Source organism: Sorex fumeus, unplaced genomic scaffold (genome assembly GCF_029834395.1).
Source record: "Sorex fumeus unplaced genomic scaffold, SorFum_2.1 ptg000193l, whole genome shotgun sequence".
In the NCBI taxonomy this organism is placed as follows: Eukaryota; Metazoa; Chordata; class Mammalia; order Eulipotyphla; family Soricidae; genus Sorex; species Sorex fumeus.
The window spans coordinates 2,012,125-2,033,808 of record NW_026606250.1 but is presented as its reverse complement, the minus strand read 5'-3'; the positions used below and the strand labels follow the sequence as shown (position 1 = coordinate 2,033,808).

At 57.8% G+C, this 21,684-nt stretch overlaps 1 protein-coding gene across 2 annotated transcripts in view; it reads right to left on the bottom strand.

Annotated features, from left to right (window-relative positions):
* MYT1 (myelin transcription factor 1) overlaps window positions 1–21,684 on the bottom strand; it is a 57,866-nt gene that overhangs the window by 5,241 nt on the left and 30,941 nt on the right. For both annotated transcript variants that reach the window (XM_056108088.1, XM_056108087.1), the window contains 14 exons: window positions 21,184–21,318; window positions 20,552–20,642; window positions 19,477–19,590; window positions 16,476–16,690; window positions 14,786–14,910; window positions 13,950–14,219; window positions 11,450–11,604; window positions 10,562–10,624; window positions 10,379–10,447; window positions 6,641–6,703; window positions 6,241–6,324; window positions 3,002–3,223; window positions 1,723–1,814; window positions 813–916 (listed from right to left, as the gene is read on the bottom strand). In XM_056108088.1, the coding sequence (XP_055964063.1) occupies window positions 813–916; window positions 1,723–1,814; window positions 3,002–3,223; window positions 6,241–6,324; window positions 6,641–6,703; window positions 10,379–10,447; window positions 10,562–10,624; window positions 11,450–11,604; window positions 13,950–14,219; window positions 14,786–14,910; window positions 16,476–16,690; window positions 19,477–19,590; window positions 20,552–20,642; window positions 21,184–21,318 (1,802 nt within the window). The remainder of the gene's footprint in view (window positions 1–812; window positions 917–1,722; window positions 1,815–3,001; window positions 3,224–6,240; window positions 6,325–6,640; window positions 6,704–10,378; window positions 10,448–10,561; window positions 10,625–11,449; window positions 11,605–13,949; window positions 14,220–14,785; window positions 14,911–16,475; window positions 16,691–19,476; window positions 19,591–20,551; window positions 20,643–21,183; window positions 21,319–21,684) is intronic.

Below are 21,684 nucleotides of genomic sequence, written 5' to 3'. Positions count from 1 at the left end.
GTAACATTGTATGACTGAAACCCAATAGTGAACAACTTTGTAACTGTGTATCTCATAGTGATTCAATTAAACACTGTCCTCCCATTGTTCATCTATTTGCTCGAGCAGGCCCAATAACATCTCCATTTTGAGACTTGTTATTATTGTGTTTGGCATTGCCACGGGCGAAATACTCTCAATAGCTTGCCGGGCTCTCCGAGAGGGGCGGAGGAATGGAACCGACTCAGCTGGGCTGGCTGTGCGCAAGGCAAACACCCTACCGCTGTGCTATCGCTTAATGCATTCACCTTACAAATGTGGTATGGAGTAAATTCCTATTGGTGTCTCCTTCTTCCACAAAGGAAATCAAGAGCCAATCGGTTAAGCACTTTATCAGTTTACTCAGCAGAAGTGCGGCAGTGCTGAGATGGAACCCAGCTTAAGCAAAGCTCTAAACCAGACTGTGGTGCTGCCCCACTGACAAGGACTAATGACTCTAACAGGAGCCACTGACCTAGATAAGACCATGGGGCAGCAGGCTGACATGACTCCTAGCTTGGGAGAGATGCAGCGACAGATGAGCATCCAGTGTGCCTTCTGCACAGGGCTCAGGGCTTGTCAGAATGGCCCCCAACAGTTACCTAAATCAGGGGCTTAACTATTCCCTCACCGAAGGGAAGGCGGAGGACTCAGTCTCCAGACGCTGCACTCAGAGCGGAGTGACACCACACTGTCCCCAGATGGAATGTTTGAGCAAGGAGGTCAATCCTCAACACTGGGGCACCAGGGATGGGGAACAGCTGGGGATGAGGACAGCTGGCACCGCCACTCACCTGGGACTGAAGCTGCACCATGGCGGCCTCCATCTCTGAGTTAGACTCATTCAGGTCACGGATTTCCTGGTTCAGCTGCTTGATGTCCTCATCATTGTCCAGCACTGCCCAGAGAGGAAACCGAAGTCATGGCTTTCAGCCTCAACCAAGGCCAGAAAGCAGGGTGGGTGGATGGCAGAGACCTGCTGTCTTGGTGGAACTAGCATATGCCATCTGACACGTTTCGGAGCTCTCTTAAAGGCGCTTCATATCCTAACTCTGACCCATGGAGTGTGAACAAGGTTATCTGAGAGGCAGTAAAGTGGGCACATGTGTCAGTCTCATAGACCTTGGGTCAAAGCAGTCTACAAATCTACAGTACAGAGGCGGGTACTAATTTCTAACATAAGTTTGGGAATTTGGAGGTATGAGGTAGCTCAAACGACCAGCACACATGCTTTAACTTGCTGGAGGCACAGGTTCAATCCCTAGCACTGCATGGCCTCTCAGGTACAGCCAGGAGTGACCCCTGAGCACTGCCAGGTGTAGCAAACTGCCCCCCACAGGGTCCCAAGAAAATGTGGAAGATTGTCTACATGGCGCTGAATTTGCTCAACCTCCTTCTTCATTTAGACCAAGTGAATTCACAACTGCACAACCCCTAAGGACACATTTTGGTGCTGCCAGCACAGGAGCCTAAGGCCAACATCATAATATCCAGGGTAGAGCAAGTGAAGCCACTCAGGAGCACAGAGCTGGATTTGGGTTTCTGAGAGCCCGAAGTCCAGAACCAAGGTAAAGAAGCCAGTTAGCTGAGGTCAAGGGTCTGTCACCATCATGATTTACTCCAGCAGGGGCTTTGCTTCCAGACACCACTCTCTCACCCTCAGGCTGCAAAGGTCACATGCAGGGACTAAAGTGGGCACCTCACCGTCGCTTGTCTTGAACTTGGTGCTGAGAACGTCTTCCCCTGAGAGTTTTCCCTTCTTTCCAGCAAAGGTGGCTCTGGGACAACCAGACAAGCTAGGAACAAAACACACATTCAAAGTCAAACCCAGGCACATTCTATGAGCCACTCCAGCTGCTCTGGTTCAAGTTGACACTATATGGATAGTGCATGGTCTCCCCAGGGCAGTCCAACGTTACACAGTATATGGACAGCCCAAAGACACACCTCACTGTTAAAGTCAAGTCCTCACCAACCAGTAACTTGACTTGGAACTTTCTAGTTCATCTCCTCATGCCCCGCCCCCCACTCCCCTGCCCCAGCACCCTATTGCCACCCTATCTCCATATCCATCCATGTCAGATGGCAGGTCAATCATAGCCCAGGCTACAGCCCAGGAAGCTTGTTGGCTTGAGAGATGGCTTAGGGCAAGTTCCCGATGTCCTTAGAGAGGCCTTTCTGATCCTTCCCTGCTGCAAATTCCCCGTCCAGTATGTATAACATGGTCCTCCTAGGTTCTAGGTCCTCCTTTATTTACTCACTTGTCTACAGGTTGTGGTCCTACTGGCCCTCAACAAATCATCTCCAGGAGAGCTACCTGGCTCTTCTGTTCTCTGGTCTCTACGGAGCCTGACATTTGGGGGACTCTCCATTCACACACAGAGAATGAGAATCGGCTAATTTCTCAGGCTGAGAGAAAAGGACAAACTAGAAGGAAGTGTAAAATGGGACTCGGTGCTGACCCTGAGTCCTTTTGTCATCACGCTGGGTGCCAAGAACAAGAGCAGGGTTGGTGAAGCAAGGTACCCTCAATCCTGGGCCAGGTTTTGGGCAGAGATGAGAACAAGCTGCCTCTGCCTGGGCCTCCTATCCAGATAGGAAGTCTTTTCTTGTCCCTTACAAAACAGGGGGAGAATTGGGGCTCTGTTCAGAGAAGAGGCCCCAGCAGAAGGTCCAGGACCTAAAGTGTGGGTACAGCTGTTGGGAGCAGCAGCATCTGTTTGAGGGCACACAGACCAAGACAGGATTCTGCCCCTTGTCGGAGGGCCTCCCCCAGGGCTGAGAGCAGCAGGCACTTGGGCTGATATGACCAAACAAAAGTTAAGCCCCAACAGACTTTCCGAGGCTTCCAGTCACTAATAACTGACTCCTTGCTTTCCCTTGAGACCCTGCAGGTCACAGCTGCACCTGTGGGAGATGAGGCCTTCGTGGCGGAGGCTGCCACTGCCAAGCTGCAGGAGAAACAGGTTGTGGGTACAGTCACCTCCGGTGGGTGAGGAAGCTCCCATTGGCATGACCTGAGCCGTCACAGCCTGGGGTGGGACAGGTGGGCCCTTCATTCTTCAGAGACTTCCAAGAGAAAGATGAGCCATTGAGGGAACCCTCCTTCTGTCTCCGGGCTGCAAGGGGGCAGCCAGACGCACTTCTGTGAGACGCATATTTGCCACTGATGTGGCCAAGCCCCACACAGCCAGGAACAGGGCACCTAGAGACAAAAAGGAGGTGGACTTGAGGGGAGAGAAGCCCAGAGACCTGGCATGCCAGACCCTAGATGAGCACCTCTTTTGAAGGAGCTTACGGAAGGCACCTGCACTCCCCAAGGGATGGTGATGGGGGCAGGGGCCAGCAGCCACTTGTTCTTCCTGTCCTCCCTGTGGCAGGACCATGCTGGAGCTTGGACATCCCCTGGGAAGGGACCTCGACCAGAAGCCCCTTGTTCCAGGACTCTGGCACCCTCAGGGCTGTGTCTGACTCAGGAAACAGCCTCCCTGCCTGAAGTTCTTCCTTCCCCGACAGCCAACTGCGGCTCCTCTTACTCATTTCCCACCATCCCCTATCTGTGGGCGGGGAAAGCAGCAGACACACCCTGTGCGCAGAGAGAACACCTGGGGAGGGGGGGGGGGCGGCGTACTGTCCATGGAGATGCCACCTGAACTCTTCCTACCATCCGAGCTTCTCAGACCAGCTTCTCACTTGTCCCGCTCTTGATTCTTACTCCTTCTCCACATAACTACAGGTATTGGCAGGGGTGCACTGGGTCTATCCACCAGGCCTGGGGCCCTGCAGAGAGCTAGGCGAGGGCCCTTTCCGTGTCCTCCTTCAAAGCTGAACACCCTTTCTCTTCTTCTCCAGTCCCCCTGAGCTGGAGACTCCATGCCAGTGTGGCCTCTGGCATCCCCAGATGGAAAGGCCTCGTGGGAGGCAGCTCTTCTACCACACTGCCATTCAATCTTGCATCTCACTTGCTTCTTGCAAGTCCCTGACACTCCCCTGAAAGGCTGCTGGAATTTTCCTGGGCCCCAAGAGGCTACAGCAAGGCTCTTTGCCCCCACTCCCAGGCCCAGCATGCAGGGCAGTCAGACAAGTCCTGTCAGGAGTATGAAGGACTCCCTGTGTTCCCCAGAGTCCCGTGGGGGACATCGTGGGAGGGACCTGTGGCTGGGACCCTCAGGTCAGAGAGGCACCATGTGTCTAGTGCCAACACCAGGGGAACAGTCAGGGCTTAGGACATTTGGGTCTTGCCCCAGAACTGCACAGACATCTATGACCAGCAGTTTGGTATAGCCGAAGGGAAAACCACAAAGTGCTGACGTGACATCACCTCAAATAGTACAGACACAAGGTGCCGTAAAAGGAAATTCTTCTGCCAGCCCTTCCGAAGCCAGCATGAGCTGACACATCCAGTCCCAGAGCAGGGCCTGGTGACCTGCCCAGGTACTGCTAGGGTCTGCCTGCCATGTAGGGAAATCCTAGTCACCTCTTGGCAGAGCTGGGGGCTCTGTGGGGGAAGTCCCTACTTGCCATGATGCCTTTAGGAATGCCACCTAGCCTGGAGATACTTAACTTTGGCTAAAAACCACATTCCCACTTGGTTGTGCAGATCTTACTTTAGAAAAAGTGGGCAGCACATTCACCTGAGTACTCCCACTAGCAGCGCTGCCACTCACAGGTCACACTCAAGTGCCCGCACCTTTATCCACCCTGGCACTCAGCAGAGGCAGGCACAGTACCAAGAACCAAGTACTTGGCATTTCTGACTTAGTGTTCACTATAGCTTTATTGTAAAAGACCTGAAAAACAAACAAGATACACCCTTATGATACAAAAGTGTGGGTGGTACTGAAGCTGCGACAGGTGTGTTGCTAGCCAAGAAGCCCCCTCCTGCGTGACTGAGTGGATATGCTCGTGCAGCTGGGGCCGCTCCAAAGAGGAGACCCCAGCCTCAGGTCAGGTTGTTCCCGTCTCAGGGCTAAGTGCCTCAGTGCTCTCGGCCTGCAGTAACACAGCCAGGGAAGACCTGCGGCCCTGGGCCACCAGAAGCCAGACTCGCTCTCTTCTGCCCCTCATTTGCTGTGGGCCACTGCCTGCTCTGCCCGGTGCCAACTTGGAAAGGCATGGGAAAATCGAACAGTGGGTCGTCTTGTTTGTGCCGATGCCTCCACCTGCAAGGGGGGTGGGGGGCGGCAGGGTCGCTCCTGGACAGGGGCGCTTGCAGTGGCACAGCCCCCAAAGGCAGGAAACACAGAATCAGAATTCACACACAAATTGCACCCCCGGGAGGCAAGCAGTGGAGGCTTTCAAGAACTTTAGTCGCTGGGCACCAAGCTTGTGCTCTCTCCCTCACTAGCACCAGCTGCCTGCAAGGGTGTGGGAACAAAGATGCCTGACATTCAGAGACTCCTCTGTGGAGCTGCCCAACCCCCCTGGCTCTCGCCTCCTGGATCTTCCCTGCCAGAACACAGTTGTGCAGTGCTTGTGGGCTGCTCTGAAGACCCTGGAACCCCCCAGAGCCCTAGGACCCAAGTAGCACCTCAGGACTCTCTGCCCTGTTAGGAGGGGGTCAGAGACACAGCGCAGCATGTAGTGCAGTTGCCTTGAAATGACGGCAGCCTGGGTCCAATCCCCGGCATCCTATTTGGTCCCCTGTGCACCGCCAGGAGGGATTCTTAGTGCAACACAACAAACAAAATCTCCAGGAAGGGCCTCTCGGGCCTCCCAAACACCACTCAGGAGACCCACCAAAAATAGAAGGGCGTTATCAGGGGCTGGAAAGAGAGCCCAATGGACTGAGCATGTACTTGGCATACAGGAACCCTAGATTTGATTCCCAGCACCTCCCAGTCTCCTGAATACCACCCAGAACAACCCCTGAGGGTAGAACTGGGAGTAGCCTCTAAGCAGCAGCAGCTGGGACCCAAACCAAACAAAAGATGGGTTATGCTGTTGATGGGCTGTATTCATGAAAATGGAATCTAGAAGGAGATTCTTAAAGTCAAAAATATTGGAGGACTGGGGAGACAGCTCAAATGGTAGAGCACATGCTGGGCATGTTAGGAGCCCTGAGCTTGAACCCCATCACCACACAGCCCCCGAGCATTGCCAGGAAAATCATCCATTTTTCACCCTATATGGAAAAGAGATAGATGATTAGACGAATAGGTTGATGGCTGCATCGGGAAGTTCCAATTCCCCGGAACGAGAAAGAAGCTAGGACCGACTTACTTCATCAGCTCAGGATCTTCCTTGTCATCTCTTGTAGGTGTCACCTTGGCTCCACTTTTCTTGGCACGAGGACATCCTGACAGGCTGGTTTTGAAAGAGGAAAGACACTGCTGTTGCTTTGGATAGGAGCTCCACCGCCCCTCTGCACCCCTCCACCCACCGCCTACAAGTTCTGTGAACAGCAGCCCAGACCAGGAAACTGCAGCCAGCAAGCCCTGCCCGGCAGTGGAACCCACACACGAAGTGTCACCGTGAGCCTCAAGCTCTGACTGCAGAGGCTGTACGGGGCACTGCCATCCCATCTGGGCCCTCAGCACCTCATCCCAAGGAGATGAAGTGGGCTGTGTGGCCCCTGGTTTTATGCTTCATGCCTCGCACCGACAAGGAACGGCAGGCTCACCTGCGGTGTGAAGCGTAGTTTCCTGTTATGTGGCCAGAGCCATCACAGCCAGGCGTGGGGCACCTGCGGAGGACAGCAGAGCTGGGACCACCGCTACACGGTATCTGGTCCTGTGTGTCCCCTGCCCGCTGCCCCTCCCACCACCACTGCCAGCCCTGAGGTCCGAGAGGGAGGGCCGTAGCCCTGGGACCACCATGGAAAGCCGAGTGGGGCCACCCGAGTGGGACCACCGTGGAAAGCCCATCCAGGCTCTGCATCAGAACTTGGCCACTTCTCCGTAAGGGTGAACTGAAGGACAGGACCACCTGCCTCCAGTGCAGTGACCAAGGGTCTCCTCCTGAGGGAGCCAGGCTAATAGTCTAGAAACACACAGGCTCAAATGTTCAACCCAAGCACTCAGACAGACAACCTAAGCCATAAAACTGGTTTCTCTTTTCCGAAGTGGAGGACGAAGAGAGTTGCTTCTCCTAGAGGTCAGCCAGTGCCACGAGCAAATGAGCAGAAAATGAGAGAATAAGAGAAGAAATCCGCCACCCGCGCATTGCCCACACTGAGATCTGGACGGGACTGGGGACCTCTGCGCATGGCACCGACCCCCTACCAGCACCTAAGGCTGGCCGAGGGGGCTCCTGCTGGTGCCAGAGACGGCAAGCGGTGAGCCTGCGTCTGTTGGCCTGGAAGGCCCCTGCGGGTGGGCCTGTTGCTTGTAGGTCAGCTCAGGCCCGTGCGAGCCCAGGGGAACCTTGAACCCTACCCAAAAGCCTTCCCCCATGGAGCATTTCCCCTCTGCCCCAGGTCCATCTTCATGGGGGATCTGGGGCAGCTGCTCAGCACAAAGGTTGGAAGACAGCCCCAGGGGAAGGGGACACAGGCCTTGGCCCTGGTCAGCAGACTGGCACATTTCCCAAGCCCTTGCCCTGAGATCAGGGCTTCTCCCTGCCGGCTTCTCCCAGTGAATGCCTGGTACTCAGAGCACAGAGGACGCAGGGACACAGGACTCCCCAGGACTGGACCTGCTGCCTGTTCCCCTCAGAGAACCCTCAGAACTGCCACAGGCCTCCTCCTGTCCCTGCCTGGCTGTTCCTCCCTCCAGGAAGCCTCTTGGGTCTCTGAGCAAAAGTGACTGTCACCTCCTGTGTGTTCTGGGGTGAATCCAGCCCGAGTGCAGTTAGGACCCCCGCCTGCACATTCTGGGGAAAGGAAGGCTTTGCTTTTGTGTAGAGCCTGGCCCCCACCCCACTCATAGAAGCCTCCCCTTCCAAACAGCCCTGCATCTCTCCTGACACCTTATGCCCAGGGTTAAAGCTACTCAGGGTAGCCCTCGGGGTGGCTCTGTGGGCACTGCACCCTGTGGAAACATCAAGGATGCCCCACTTGACACTCTGGGCTGAAACCAAGCCCCTAGTGCCCCTTGCCAGGTGCATACTCTCCGCCACGTCTGTGTCTGTGCAGGTGCCACGCCGCGGGCCTGCTCCCCTCAGCTGCAGGAATCAGTGCAGAGCCAGGGACACCTATGGGGCTGACGGCCGAGAGCAGCCAGCAGGGTGTTCTCTGCCCCCAGATCAGGGGTGTCTCTCTCTGGAGTCCTTGGTGAGGTGCAGTGCTGCATACAGCGGGGTTGAAGCCCACTCCAAGGTCCCATCTAAGAGGGACAGCGTCAAGGGGCCCAGCAGCCTGGGCACCACACATCCACCTGGCTGAACTTCCTAGGAAGAGGGGAGTCCAAGCGGGGCGTCCACTCTAGCTTGGTGGTGCCACCAGACCGTGCCTCTGTGGCCCGTCCCTGTCCCCTGTGGGGAGCTGCTAACCCTGTGCAGCTCATGTGTGTCTGCAGCCCAACTGCCCCCAGAGTCGCCTGACGTCCAGGACGGCTGTGCCTGCCCCAGCTGTGGAAGGAAGACCCTTCCCCTTGTGGTCTGAGACACAAACAGCGTACTACACCATCGCTGTACCCAGGGACTGCCGGGGAGCTCCAGAGCTGGCCTGTGTGCAAGGCACAGCCAGGGGTCTGTCCCGGGGGGTTGGATCAGCTTCGCCCCCGTGTGACACCAGGCTGTCCAGAACAGCCAAAGCCAGATGCTCTGGAGCAGAGGGGGCCAGGGAGAGAGAAGTGGCACTCCAGGAGCAGGGGGAGCCCACCCCTCACTCTCCCGAGCCCACAGGGTGTCCTGAGAGGACAGCCACACAGGGGCAGTCCAACATGTTGAGGAGGAGGAGGAGGATGAATGACCTGTCTCACACAAGGTACACTTTCTGCAGCCACTATTTCTAAACAGGTTTTGAGCGAAGCATCACAAGCTCCTCGGCGTGGAGGATGCTGGCTCCTGAGGCTGAGTGTCAGGACCTGGTCAGTCTCCGGGGGTCCCCCAGCAGCCAGTGTGTCCGCAGGAACCAAGGGCCACTGAACCACGTGGCCACATCTAGGAAAGCATGGAACTGTTTGTAGTTAGGAAAGAAAGGAAAAGTGGAAAAGGAAATTGAAGAAAGAAGGTAAAAGAGAAGGTAGGTGGGGAGGAAAGGCCTGGCAAGGGAGACCCAACCTGCAAGGCTGAGTTTCAGCTGGGTTTCTGGGACATGTGACAGTACCATGCTGAGCTGAGCCTCAGAAAGCAGTCATTTCAAAGCTGTGAGCTCCAGAAAAAGGGTCTTTTTGTACCCCTGCTGCCTGCCAGTGTGGTGATGGGAACAGAGCTCAGGGGTCACAATGAGCCATAAAACTCTTGTCCTGAGTGCTGGGACTCACGGCCCTCAGCAGAGACAGACCGACCTGGCAGGGTAGGGCATCTGCGAGGTCTGGTCTGTCCTGGTTCCCCATTGCCTCAGCTCAATGTACCCATAAGCAGCAACAGCCACTCAGCGCACAGGCTCCCAAGCACCCGCTCCTCTCTGGCCCAGAATGAAATAAGCCCCAGCAGCCCGGCCTGGACTCAGGGTTCCCCCAGCACAGACACAAAGGCAGGGACTGATGTGGAGGGCCAGCAAGAGAACTTTACGTAGCCACAGCTCAGCCTGAGATCCCGGGACCAGCACCACACAGCTCAGGGGCCATCACGTGCAGTGCCGCCGGCAACGAGGCCAGCAGCAGTGACGAGCCCGGGGCCAGCCCAAGTGCCCCCTGCCCAGGGAGACCGGACCCAGCGTCTGTCTGAGCAGGACCATCGGGGAGGCTGACCGGTGTCCATGCGCTTGGGCTGGGAGGAGCAAAAGCAGAAAGAGGAGACTCAAGAGAGGAGGGCTCAGCAGAGAAAGCCTGTCTCGAAGGCATAGCCAAGACAGCAGCAGCTGTGGGGAGCGGGGGGGACGGCAGAGCGCCCTCCTTCTGCCTCATGTTCCACTCACTTAGCAAGCCACACACTTAGCCTGCCGCGCCCACTAGACTCCCAGGCCAGGACCACTCTGGTCCCTGCCAGGCTCCAGGCACGAGGAGAGCAGGCCCAGAGGCCGTCGGGAGACTGAAGAGGACTAGGAGCCAGACCCCTGGGAGTCTGGGGGCTCTTATTTCTGCACAGAGAGGTGGGCGGGGCTGAGAGCAGCGTGGAGCCCAGAGCAGCCACAGCCAAGGGGGTCGGCGTGCAGCACATTCAGAGCAGGGAGACACACACAGCAGCAGCGTGGCCCCAGCCAAACAGTCGGCCCCTGCACCCTGTGCTGCTGGGCAAGACTGACTTGGCTGGAGCCTCGTAGGAGAGAGCAGAGCAAGGCAGCCTCCAGGAGCGCGAGACCAGGAGGCAGACATACTTGAGGTCAGCAGAATGGGCAGCCATGAGGTTTCTGAGGCTCTTGTCAGCAAGAGGGCAACCAGAGAGGCTGAAAGAGAAGAGATGGGAGAGGGGGTAAGCCAAAGAGGGGGAGCAGAGGAGGACAGGAGGAAGCCCCACCACGCAGCACCCAGGCCAGGCTGGCCCCCAGCCGGAGACGAACCTGCGGTGGGAGGCATAGTTCCCGGTGATGTGGCCACTGCCGTCACAGCCGGGGGTGGGACAGCTGGCAAAGGAAAAAGAGCGTGAGAACAGAGAGCAAGGCGCACGCAGGTCTGCCCCGGGCCGAGCTGTGCAGGCAGCAGGGCACCTGCCCCTGACTCAGCGCAAGCCAGAGCACACACACCCCGTGCTCGGAGCAGTCCTTGCTCTGACTCCTGTCTCTCCCACGCAGCTTATCAAGAAGGAGAAAGACACTGGACCACAGTCGGAACAGCCAGGAGGAGGCCAGGAGGAGGCCTCAGAGCATTGCATGACGGTGCCCAGACCGGGCCAAGCCTGAGGCCGCCACTGGGAAGAACCTTGTCAGGTTCTCAGAGGGGAACATAGGAGATCCAGGATGGAGCTCCCAGCACCGGCAGCCCTGGTGGAGTCTTCCTGAAAGAGCTCAATGGGCCAGCAGGGCTATGGGCTCTGATGCTGGACACTCACAGTGACTGGTGTGTCTAGCTAGGCCTGTGAGGAGGTGGGGCTACAGGGCCAAGGGCACCTAGTCCTGTAGCAACATGCCCCCGGCCTGCGGTGGTCATTCAGAAAGGGCCTCAAGGGACTCTCGGTCCACTTGTCCTGCAGCTGCCAAGCAGGAGACTTTCTCCTGAGCCACTCTGAAGGCAGACAGGGCAGAGGTGACTGGAACTCTCCCTCCCTCTGCCTGCCCCAGGAGGGCCCTCAGGAAGGGCCCAGATGTGTCTAGCAAGGCCACCAAGTCAGGCCAGTGGCCAGTCAGTGAACGGATCTGGGAGGCCTAGACTGCATGATGCAGAGGTCCCAGGTGGCCCAGGCTTTTCTTCCCCACTGACCACAGTCCCTGGCTGCTAGAGTGGGCACTTACGTGAGCAGTTCCTTCTTTATGTCCTTGGAGAGAAACTTCAGCTTAAAATTGGTCAGGGTGACTTCCCCGGGGTATTTCCGCTCCTCCAGGTTCTCCTCCAACACTTCCTGGTCATCTGCTTCAGAAGAAGCAAAAGAATGGGCTGCTGGCTCTGACTGAAAAAGACCAGCAGGGAAAAGTTTCAGCTAGCAGTTGGGGCCGGGCACCTGACCCGGAGCTATGAGTGGGACCCTTCAGAGCTGTGTTCACAGAGGCACAATTTTCTGGGGTATTCCTATTTCCGATGAGGGCTGGAGCGATAGCACAGCGGTAGGGCGTTTGCCTTGCACGCAGCCAACATGGCCGACCCAAGTTCGATTCCTCCACCCCTCTCGGAGAGCCCGGCAAGCTACCGAGAGTATCTCACCCGCACGGCAGAGCCTGGCAAGCTCCCCGTGACGTATTCGATATGCCAGACACAGTAACAACAAAGTCTCCAATGGAGACGTTACTGGGCCCGCTCGAGCAAATCAATGAGGGCTCGCATGTCCCCTCATCAGGGCCCTTGCACGAGCCGACAGTCTAGACTGGGGAGGCCTGGGGGTACCCTGTGTGTCTGGAGCCCCTGGCTCTTGGTGCCTCCCAGGCTGCTGGCCTCCACCCCTGCTCCATCCCCAGCGCCCATGGGAACCCACCGCCTGTGGTGTCTGCAGGCCGGCGCCAGAGACAGGGAAAGGCTGGGTGATACACTAACACCTCCAACACCCAGGTCTCGGGCCCCAACTTTTACAGCTCGTGTAATAGCAGCACTCATAGAACACACAGGGACCCAGTGAGGGACTGTCAGCAAGTAACCAGCAGGAGAAAACCCAGTGACTGGTGACTGCAGCTCTGTCACTGCTGGAGTAACCAGTGGCCCTGTGTCCAGCTGCTCAGTAAACAGGGCTCATTAGCCTGTCATTGGACGAAGCTCCTCAGTGGTGCTGCGCCCAGCAGCACAGGGACCCTCTTTGACACTGTGCACAGAGCGGCTTGGGCTGTCCTGCAAGCAGGGGGTAGCCCTGCGAGGGGGCCCATGGGGAGGTGGGTCCTTCCCCAGAAGGGCCAGGAGCTTTCACAGAGAAGGAAGGAGGGAGTCTGGAGCAGGGCCAGGAAGAGGGACCAGGCTCAGGCCTGCATCAAGTATTTCTGGGGATGACCCGGCATGCCCCCTCCTCAGAGCCCCTGCACTGAGCCCAGAGTCTCGACATCCATGCCCAGGAGAAGGGGCTGCAGGAGTATATGGGGTCAGCTGAGGGTCAGTGACTACTGACTTAGGAATGGAGTCTGGACCTCAGTGGGGAGGGACCTTGATGGCCTCGATCACCCTGAGGTGACAGGTGACAGTGCCCATCCTGGAGGGAAAGGTGCCCTGAGTAAAAGTGGCCCTGACCAGGCTCCTGGGGAGCAGCCTCTGGAGACAGAGAGCTCGTATAATAGCAGCAGGGGAGGGGCTAAGGCTTGGGGGGAGTGGGCAGGGCTCCTTAGTCCAGCGCATGTCTGCCTCACGTGAGAGGGACACACACAAGTCCCACCGTCTCAGGAGAGACAGACAATGGCAGTGACGCACACACAATAGCCCGTCAAGGGAGATGGAAACTGCTGTGTGCTCGATCCATGAGACCTGTACATTGGGTCTACCAGCCATGGAGAAACAGGTAAAGCCCCGACCGGTTTACCTCCCCCACCTCACAGGACACTGCTGCTAGCCCACGGCTAGCTCTTAGCACCGCCAGAGTGGGCAGGAGCAAACGGGTGGGGGGGATCCCAGCTGCCTGGAAGCCTCTATGGAGGCAGCAGGCTGAGAGAAGCCCTGGACAGCGTGCCCATCCCACGCTGCCCTCCCGGGGGTCTGGCCCCACGTCCACCCCCATGACTGCCACTGCCTTCCTGACCTTAAAGGGGAGAAAAAGCAGCTGGGGGGCTTATCCCACCCTGTGCAATGGCTGCTGGTCCCCAGTGTCCTCTGAGGGGGCTCTGCAACTCAGGAGCATAGTCTGTGGGGGAGAGCCCCCACCTCCAGGGAGCAGGACAGCTATGCAGGGGTGCCCCGCAGTACCCAGATACACCCCGGCAGTACTCTGCCACTGCTTCTGACCAGTCTGCAGGGTCCTGATGGCCTGAGCCACTGCCTGCTGGGATCACCTGGGAACCACTGGATTCCAGAGTTCAGGGTACCTCTGCCTGGTGGGTTGGTAGGGGCTCCCCAAAGCAGGAGCATGCTGCTGTCCCCATGTGGTACCCACGGACACTGGAGGAGGCCGTCTCTGCGCACACCGCAGAGAGCCCTGAGCAGCCGGCAGGTACGAAGGCACTGCCCCAGGAGGGTGAGGGAGCCCTCCCTCCTCAGGAGTGGGCTGTGACCCAACGGCCCAGAGCAGAGAAGGGCCAGGGCCATGAGCCCGCGGAGAGGCAGTTTTGAGCAGGTGGCCCTCAGGTGGGCCAGCAGCCTGCACAGCCCCTCCCTCCGCCCTGCACCCACCTCCTCCGGTTCCTCCTCTCGGGGCCGACTGGGCTTGGTGTAGTCCAGGGGTCGGTCCCACTCATCCTGGCGAGAGGCCTGGCTGGACTGGGGCGAGGTCATGGAGCTGCTGGGGGCACTTGTGCTGCCGGGGCGCTGGCAGGCGTCGGGGGATTTCACACCGGGGCTGCTGCTGCAGCTGCCGCTGCCAGGGACGGCGCTGTCCCGCCGGCGGTGCTTGTGCATGCTCAGGTCCAGGGTTCCATTCTCGTCCACCTCGATGTCCACGGACTGCAACGGCAACAGTGCAGGCTGAGAGCTTCTGCTCCCTCACCTGTGTCTGCACTACAGTGTGGCCGGGGAGGCAGAAGGAGCCAGGACAGAGGCACAGGAATGGACAACCCTCCGCAAGAGTCTCGCTAGCCACCTCCTGGAACTGGCCTGGAGGAGCTGCCTCCGCCTGAGGCTCAACGTCCCACCAGGCAGCTGAGAAGGCCTGGCAATGTCAGAGATGAGCAGAGGCATGACCTGATGCAGAAGGCACAGAGCAGATGTGCGCCCCACTCAGAAGCAGGAATAGGTTTTTGCACAAGCCTCGGACCAGGGACATAGGAGGGAGAAGTGTGGGCATGACCTTTGACCAGGGAATACAGCACACAGTTCTCTGACTGGGCTTTTCCTGCGACTCTCATCACCCAGGGAATGGCCCAATGAGAGAAACAATGGGAACAACCCCTGTGGACAATCGCCGGGTGTTCCTGAGGGCATGCTATGCAGGACGCATGTGGCCTGACCTTGAATTCCACTCACGAGCCTCAGGGAAAGGGGTAGCAGGGCACTCGTGGAGAAACGCCCACCTTGCCAGGCAGATCCTGTGGCTTGGTGCTGAGGTTCTCGGGCATCTCCCAGCAGCGAGTGGAGAGGTTCAGGATGGCGGTGGCGGCCATGTGTGCGGCCTCGGCGTCCTGGGCGTAGTCGAAGCCTGTACAAGAGGGTGAAGTGCGGGGGCTGTGCCCAGAGGGAGAGCCCTTTGGGAAAGGGTTGGCTGCAAAGAGGGGACAACACCAGGCAGCTGTGTGACCAGAGAGGAGGCAACCACACAAGCACAAGCACAAGCAAAAGCACTTCAGGGGCTGCAGGGGTGGGGGTGGCTGGGAGCACACAGTGCACACCCCAGGGAAAAGGAGTTCAGCCCTAGGCTCCCATTACCACATGCCCAGGGGTGGGATGCAGAGCCAGAAATCCCATTCCTAACCTGTCCCAAAGGTCAGGAGAAATGAACCCATCCAATAACATGTCAGCAGCCCTAGTACTTCATTCAGAATAGTGTTAGCGGGAGTGCTCACCGAGGTGACAATACTGTAAATAGCTGAGCATTTGGAATACCACTCAAGCGGAAACATTTGACCACAACTTTTCAGAAGGGTGGAGCTGGTGTACCCACCATGGTCACGGTCTCATAGAGCAGCAGTGAAACTCGGACCAGTGTGACAAATGGAGGTACGGTAAGTTTTCCTTTCCAGAAAGTGTGCTGCAGGAGTTTCTGAGCCAACCAAAATCACCAGCCAACTCCCAGATTAATGGGAAGCCCCTTGAAATGTTCTGGTGTATGAGCACAAAAGTGGACCCACCCTGAGTCAGGAGCGACACTCAGCTGCGCTGGCTGCTGGCCCGGTGCAGTGTTCCCCACTCACACGCAGAGGTAAGGGGAGCCCAAATGACCGGCAGCATGGGGCAAGGTGTGCAGGGAGGTGCCTGAGGGGGGCCTGCGGGGTCAGCCCTGGCTGGAATGTGCAAGCAAGTATACTTCTACTCCTTGTGAAACTCCAGGACTAATGGCTCCCAACTCACAAATTCATGTAATAGGTAAAGGTAAAGGTAAAGGCCCTCCCGTTGTTCGTCGATTTGCTCGAGCGGGCCCAGTAACATCTCCATTGGAGACTTTGTTGTTACTGTGTTTGGCATATCGAATACTTCACGGGGAGCTTGCCAGGCTCTGCCGTGCGGGCAAGATACTCTCGGTAGCTAGCCGGGCTCTCCGAGAGGGGCAGAGGAATCGAACTCAGGTCGGCCGTGTGGGCTGCGTGCAAGGCAAACGCCCTACCGCTGTGCTATGGCCAAAAGGACAGGCAGTGTTGAGCATTTTTGTTAATACTCAGAAATGCATGGCAAGCCTCACAGACAATACATCGTACCCAGCCAACATGCTCCCCTAAAGGAAGAAAGAGTTTCCAGGTTGCCACTTCAGGGCCATTTTCCAGCCACACCCCCCAACCCCCACACCACCCGGGGAGTAAGCACTGGCAGGAGGAGTCCAGCAGTTATTTTTGTCTCTGGCATGCACTCCTTCACAAGACAGTAGGACATCGTCAGCTGCGCGGTGACAGGGAGACCAGCTGAGAAGCCACCGCAGAGACACTGGGACAGCGAGGTGGCCCACCCATTGGCTCCCCCAGGTAGAGACCTCCTACATGTTCCTCAAAAGAAGTGCCTCTCCCATGGCCCCTCAAGTCCTGCACCTACCGAGAATAGCTCCCCCCAACTTACATTTAAAGGCTTTAGGTGAGGTTTCGCTGGTTTGAATCTTTGGGGCAAGCATGCGTTTGCCAAACACCTGAGCATCGAAGCTTGCGTAGTCAAAGGCCACCTTGGAGAATTTCTCCAGCTCCTTGGCCAGGTTGGCTCTGGGTGTGGTGGGGGCCACACTCGGCCGGTAGCTTCCGTATGGAGGAACCTCAAGCTGCTTCACGAAGCACATGGGTCTAGGGTGTAGGATGAAGATGCAGAATCATGAACACAGGGTTAGGGGCCTCACGCTGCCATCCCCAGTGTTTCACTGCACAACATGGACAAGGACCCTCAGAGGCCAAATGGACAAAGACTCAGGAAAGCGCCCCCATGCCACACCCCCAAATTAAGACCATCCAGAGCCTGTGAGAAGAAGCAGAAAGATTTGTGAAGAAATACTGCTTGTTCCCTTGCAGACAGCATTAGGCAGAGCGGGCATCCAGCACTCCTTCGAGCGGCTTGACTGTAGTTGGGACAACTCCACAAGAGCAACCCTGGGAAGGCATGGAAGGGTTCCCACACTGAGTGGAGGACGAGAAACATGGAGTTCCACGTGGGGGAGGTCGTCGGAGCAGCCATAGGGGACGCAGGTGTTTCGGGGGACTCAGCTTTTCACCAGGGAGGCTGAGCCCTCCGTTGTCTGCTGTGATGACCCTATAGGAGCTTCTGGGAACAGCAGGGACAGGCATGAAAGGCCCTGCAAGTGTTACAGAAAAACTGAATCTTTAAATGCACAGAGGACAGTGCAAAGACAGCAACGTTCGGAGAGCACAGAAACCAGAGAGAAAGTCAGAGGAGGCCGCACAGAGGTGAGGGATGGAGGGAGACGGAGAGGCCAGGCCACCTCTCTTCAGCCCTCTCACAACCAGGCCATGATTTCATTCCGGAAAGGTGAGCCCACGCCTAACCAGTGGCAGCCCTGACTTTGGTTCGCTGCACATGGCCCCCTAGCACTGCTGGGTGATGTGCCTGTGGTCCCCAAGCCACACTGGGCCTGAGCACGGAGCCCACTCCCCTGGGCCAACATGCCCAGGAGCGGTTCCTTGAGAGACCAAGCATAGGAGCCAGTGGTGCAGCCTCTGCAGAGTTCCAAGTTTGTGTTGTCTCACTGCCTGGTGTTTGATGTGTCATCAGTGACAGAGTTCAAGGCAGCAAAAGATCATGTCAGTGAGGAACAGGAAGTTGAAAGGAATAGTGAGTCAGAAGCAGCTTTGATGCTTGTGAGAGCCAGCTGGTTTGATGACGTCAACTGGATGAAGCTGACCCATGGGAGGAGGTGTGGGGAATGTCCTGACCCGCCCAGAGACCCCTGGCCTGGGACCCTCCATGGCCAAGCTCCTCTGGATGAAAGCAGCTGGAGAGCCTGAGCAAGACTGCACCAGGAAGGCACACCGGCCAGGGTCAGGAGAGCCTGTGGGAACTCTAGTTTCTCAGAGTGAGAAAGGGCATGGAGTTCCCAAACTCATGGCAGGGGACCCAGAATGTCAGGGGACTCCACGTGCTGGGTAACTGGGGTGCTGTGTCTCGTCTGGACAAGACTGGTGCAGCTTCCCACAGAATTTGGCCTTGGGCAAGGTCCTGAGCCCTCCCTGTGGTACCTATTCACAGGCTCTCACAGGGGTGGGACGATGTTCAGAGAAGGTAGGCGCTGAACAGTCTGAGAGATCCAGGTGTCTGCTGAAGCCATTCCTTCACACATACAAACACTCGAGCCCTGACACTTGTTTCCATGCACACAGCACCTGACCCCACCACTATGTTGGAACAGAGAGGCTGTACCAGGTCTCCCCCATGGCCTTGTCCCAAGTTGGGGAGGTCAGGCAGCAGCATGGGGGTGAGTGTTCCTACTCTTCCTTAGGCGGGGCAGTGTGTTGTTTCAGAATGGGACCAGCATCTCCACACATACACCTTGAGCAGCTTTACGAAAGATGCGGGTCCAGTGGGGGAGCGGGTCTGAGTGGCCATGCCAGGACTGGCTCCATAGCCGAGGCCCAGCAAATGCCTCAGACATGAGACATCCGCACGTAGGAAGGAGCACACACAGACACACATGCACACACAGCTGTATACACAGGCACACACAAACAGAAGCACGCACACATGCAGAGGCACCTGGGAGTAAACGCAAGCATACACATACAGTGGACCACACAGGAGTTCAAACAGGTGCACACATGCACAGGTACACACACAGGAACACACAGGCTCACAAACACAGGAGCACATGCACACACAGACACACACGAGTACACACTCGGGAGCAGACAACCACACATGCACAGAGGTACACGCATGGACACACACAGACACAGGTCCACAGAAAGACACATACAGCAGCCTACACAGGCTCACCAGAGGAACATATGCATACACGGGAGCACTCACAGGCACACACAGGCACACGCAGGCACACGCAGGCACACGCAGTAGCACTCACAAGTACACACAGAGGCACACACAGGCACACACAGAGGCGCATACAGAGGCACACTCACAGGCACACACAGGCACATACACAGGCATACACACAGACACACTCACAGGCACACACAGGCACACTCACAGGCACACACACAGGCACACTCACAGGCATGCTCACAGGCACACACAGGCACATACACAGGCATACACACAGACACACTCACAGGCACACACAGGCACACTCACAGGCATACACACAGACTCACTCACAGGCACACACAGGCACACTCACAGGCACACACAGGCACACTCACAGGCACACTCACAGGCATGCTCACAGGCACACACAGGCACACTCACAGGCAAACACGGGCACACTCAGGCACACACAGGAGCACTCACAGGCACACAGGCACACAGAGGAGCACACGCACACACAGGTATACACAGGATACACATTCGGAGTACGAGCTCCATCGCATGGGTGGGCTGACGCAGGACTCTCACAGCCTACTCGAACCTGGGGGGCCGCTCTTCGCCTGTGGCTCGTTCCACTCACCTGAGGATCCGGTCTGAATTGGAGCTGCTCTTGGAAGGGTCCCCCGACTGCGGCTGTTGCTTCTCATGAGATTTGGCTAATTTTTCAGCAGCAGCAATGGGACACCCAGACAAACTAGAGAAAGGACCAGGAGACAGCTGAGCCCTCCCCTGAAGACCGAGCGGGAACAGGCCCGAGGGCAGCAGGAGCCCTGAGAGAGCTCGATTCACCAACGCAGTTTCTCTCCACCGTGCCCACACCCCTCAGAGCTGCTCCCGGGGCTTCTGCTCTGGGAAATCCTGGGCCACAGCACAGACAGGATAAAGGCCTCGGAGATCTGGGCAGGGCAACCTCAGGAGCGAGTGAGCGTCTGGGTTTGCAGAGCCTGCGGCTCCCCTCCCTCCTCTCCCCTCCCTTTCCATCCTCGACCCGCCCCTCTCACCTCCTCCTCCCCTCCCCCTCCTCCCCACCTCCTCCCCCTCTCCTCTCCTCCCCCACCTCACCCTCCTCTCCCCTCCTCCTCTCCTCCTGTCATTGACCTTCCCCTCCCACTCTCCTCCTTCCTTCTCTCCCCTCCTCCTCTTCTCTCCTCATCCCTGCTCTGGACTCTGAACCTGTCCTGAGATCTCATTTCTTCAGTTGCCCTGGGGAAGCCCAGGGCCCTGTGGTGCACAGCTTGGGGTTGAGCCTGAGGACAAGATCACTGGTGTGACACTAGGGTTACGGGCTGAGCAGCTGGGAGAGCTTCTCTCTCAGAGGACTGCGTGGAGGGCGGCTGATCCAGCACCTGTGGGCGTCTTCTCACCCCTGAGGAGCGGCCTCGGACACTGCTACCTGCCTATCTGGGGAGCAAGTCCACCCACTCGAGTGAGCCTGGGCCCCTGAGCTGCCCGGAGTAGTGCCAGGAGGGACCAGAGTGTCCCTCTCCTCCCGGGGGCAGCAACACTCTGCCCCCGACTTGGACAGGCCTGCCCTGATCTGGAAGCAGCTCTGGGGATGGCACCTGGTGGACATGGCGGGCCCAGCCCGTCCCACACAGGGGAACGCAGCACCCTCGGCCTCCCCCTGGGCACAGGGCACCCGCCCAGTCCAGTACCTGCGGTGTGTGTTGCGGTTGCTGTTCACATGGCCCTGGCCCGTGCAGCCGGGCGTGGGGCACTTCAGCACGTTCTCATGCATGGCCAGGACTACAAGAGAGAAGAGGCAGTGAGCAAGCTCAGGAGCTGGGGTTACCCCCGGGGCCGCCTGGCAGAGGGGTAGGGTACTCCCCAGAGGAAGGGAGGTGGCCGTGAGAGGACAGGACTGGGGCACCCCTCAGATAGGAGCACCTGTGGGTGTGGTGCAGCCACAGGATTAGGGCAGGGAAGCATCTGAGGAGGGGGCTGAGGCGCCTCCCGGTGGGGTGGGCCCGTTAGAGCGTGGGATAGCAGCCTGGAGCATTTCCAGCACCCAGGGCCCAGCCCCATCCTGACAAGCTGCTTTGTTTGAATAAACCCTCGGAATGGGATGTTCACAGCAGCTGCCTTGGCCTGGGCCCCCAGAGAACAGGACCCTCACCATTTGACTTCCCTTCCCCTGCCTGCACTCTCCCAGAGGGGCCGGGTCAGGCCGCTGTGGCCAGGGGGTAGTGGGCAGCCTCGTGGGGCTCAGACTGGCATCTGGGCAGTGCTCGGGACGGTCAGCCCTGCAGACACCTCCCCACTCCATGTCTGGGCCCGGAGCACTCACTCTCGGGGGGGATCCTGTCTTTGTGGGGGCAGCCAGACAGACTGCGATGGTGTGGGTACAGCCCTGTCACGTGGCCCGTGCCGTCACAGCCTGGGGTCGGGCACTTGATCTCACGCTTCTCAGCTCTGGAGGGATCTAAACAGAGGAGACATGAAGTTGGGGGGTGCAGGGTGCGGGCAGGTGGGAGGCCCCTCATTCTGGCAGTCCGGCCACTGAGAGCTGGGCAGCAGGTCACTGGAGCGCTGGCATGGACCAACTCTCTGGAACTCCTGAGCCTCCTTAACTCTCCCCAGAGTTCAGGCTCAGCGATTCTCGTGGGAGACCTAGATAGCCACGGGCTCTTCTCCCTCCTCCTCCCACTGGCAAAGGGACTTCCTGCACTGCACCTTCCCAGAGATGTGAGGGCCTGTGACTGAGCCGCTGCCTAGACAGGCTTACACTGGACGGTCAAGAGAAAGCAGGTGAGTGAGTCAACCCAAGCCTCACAACTACTAAATACAA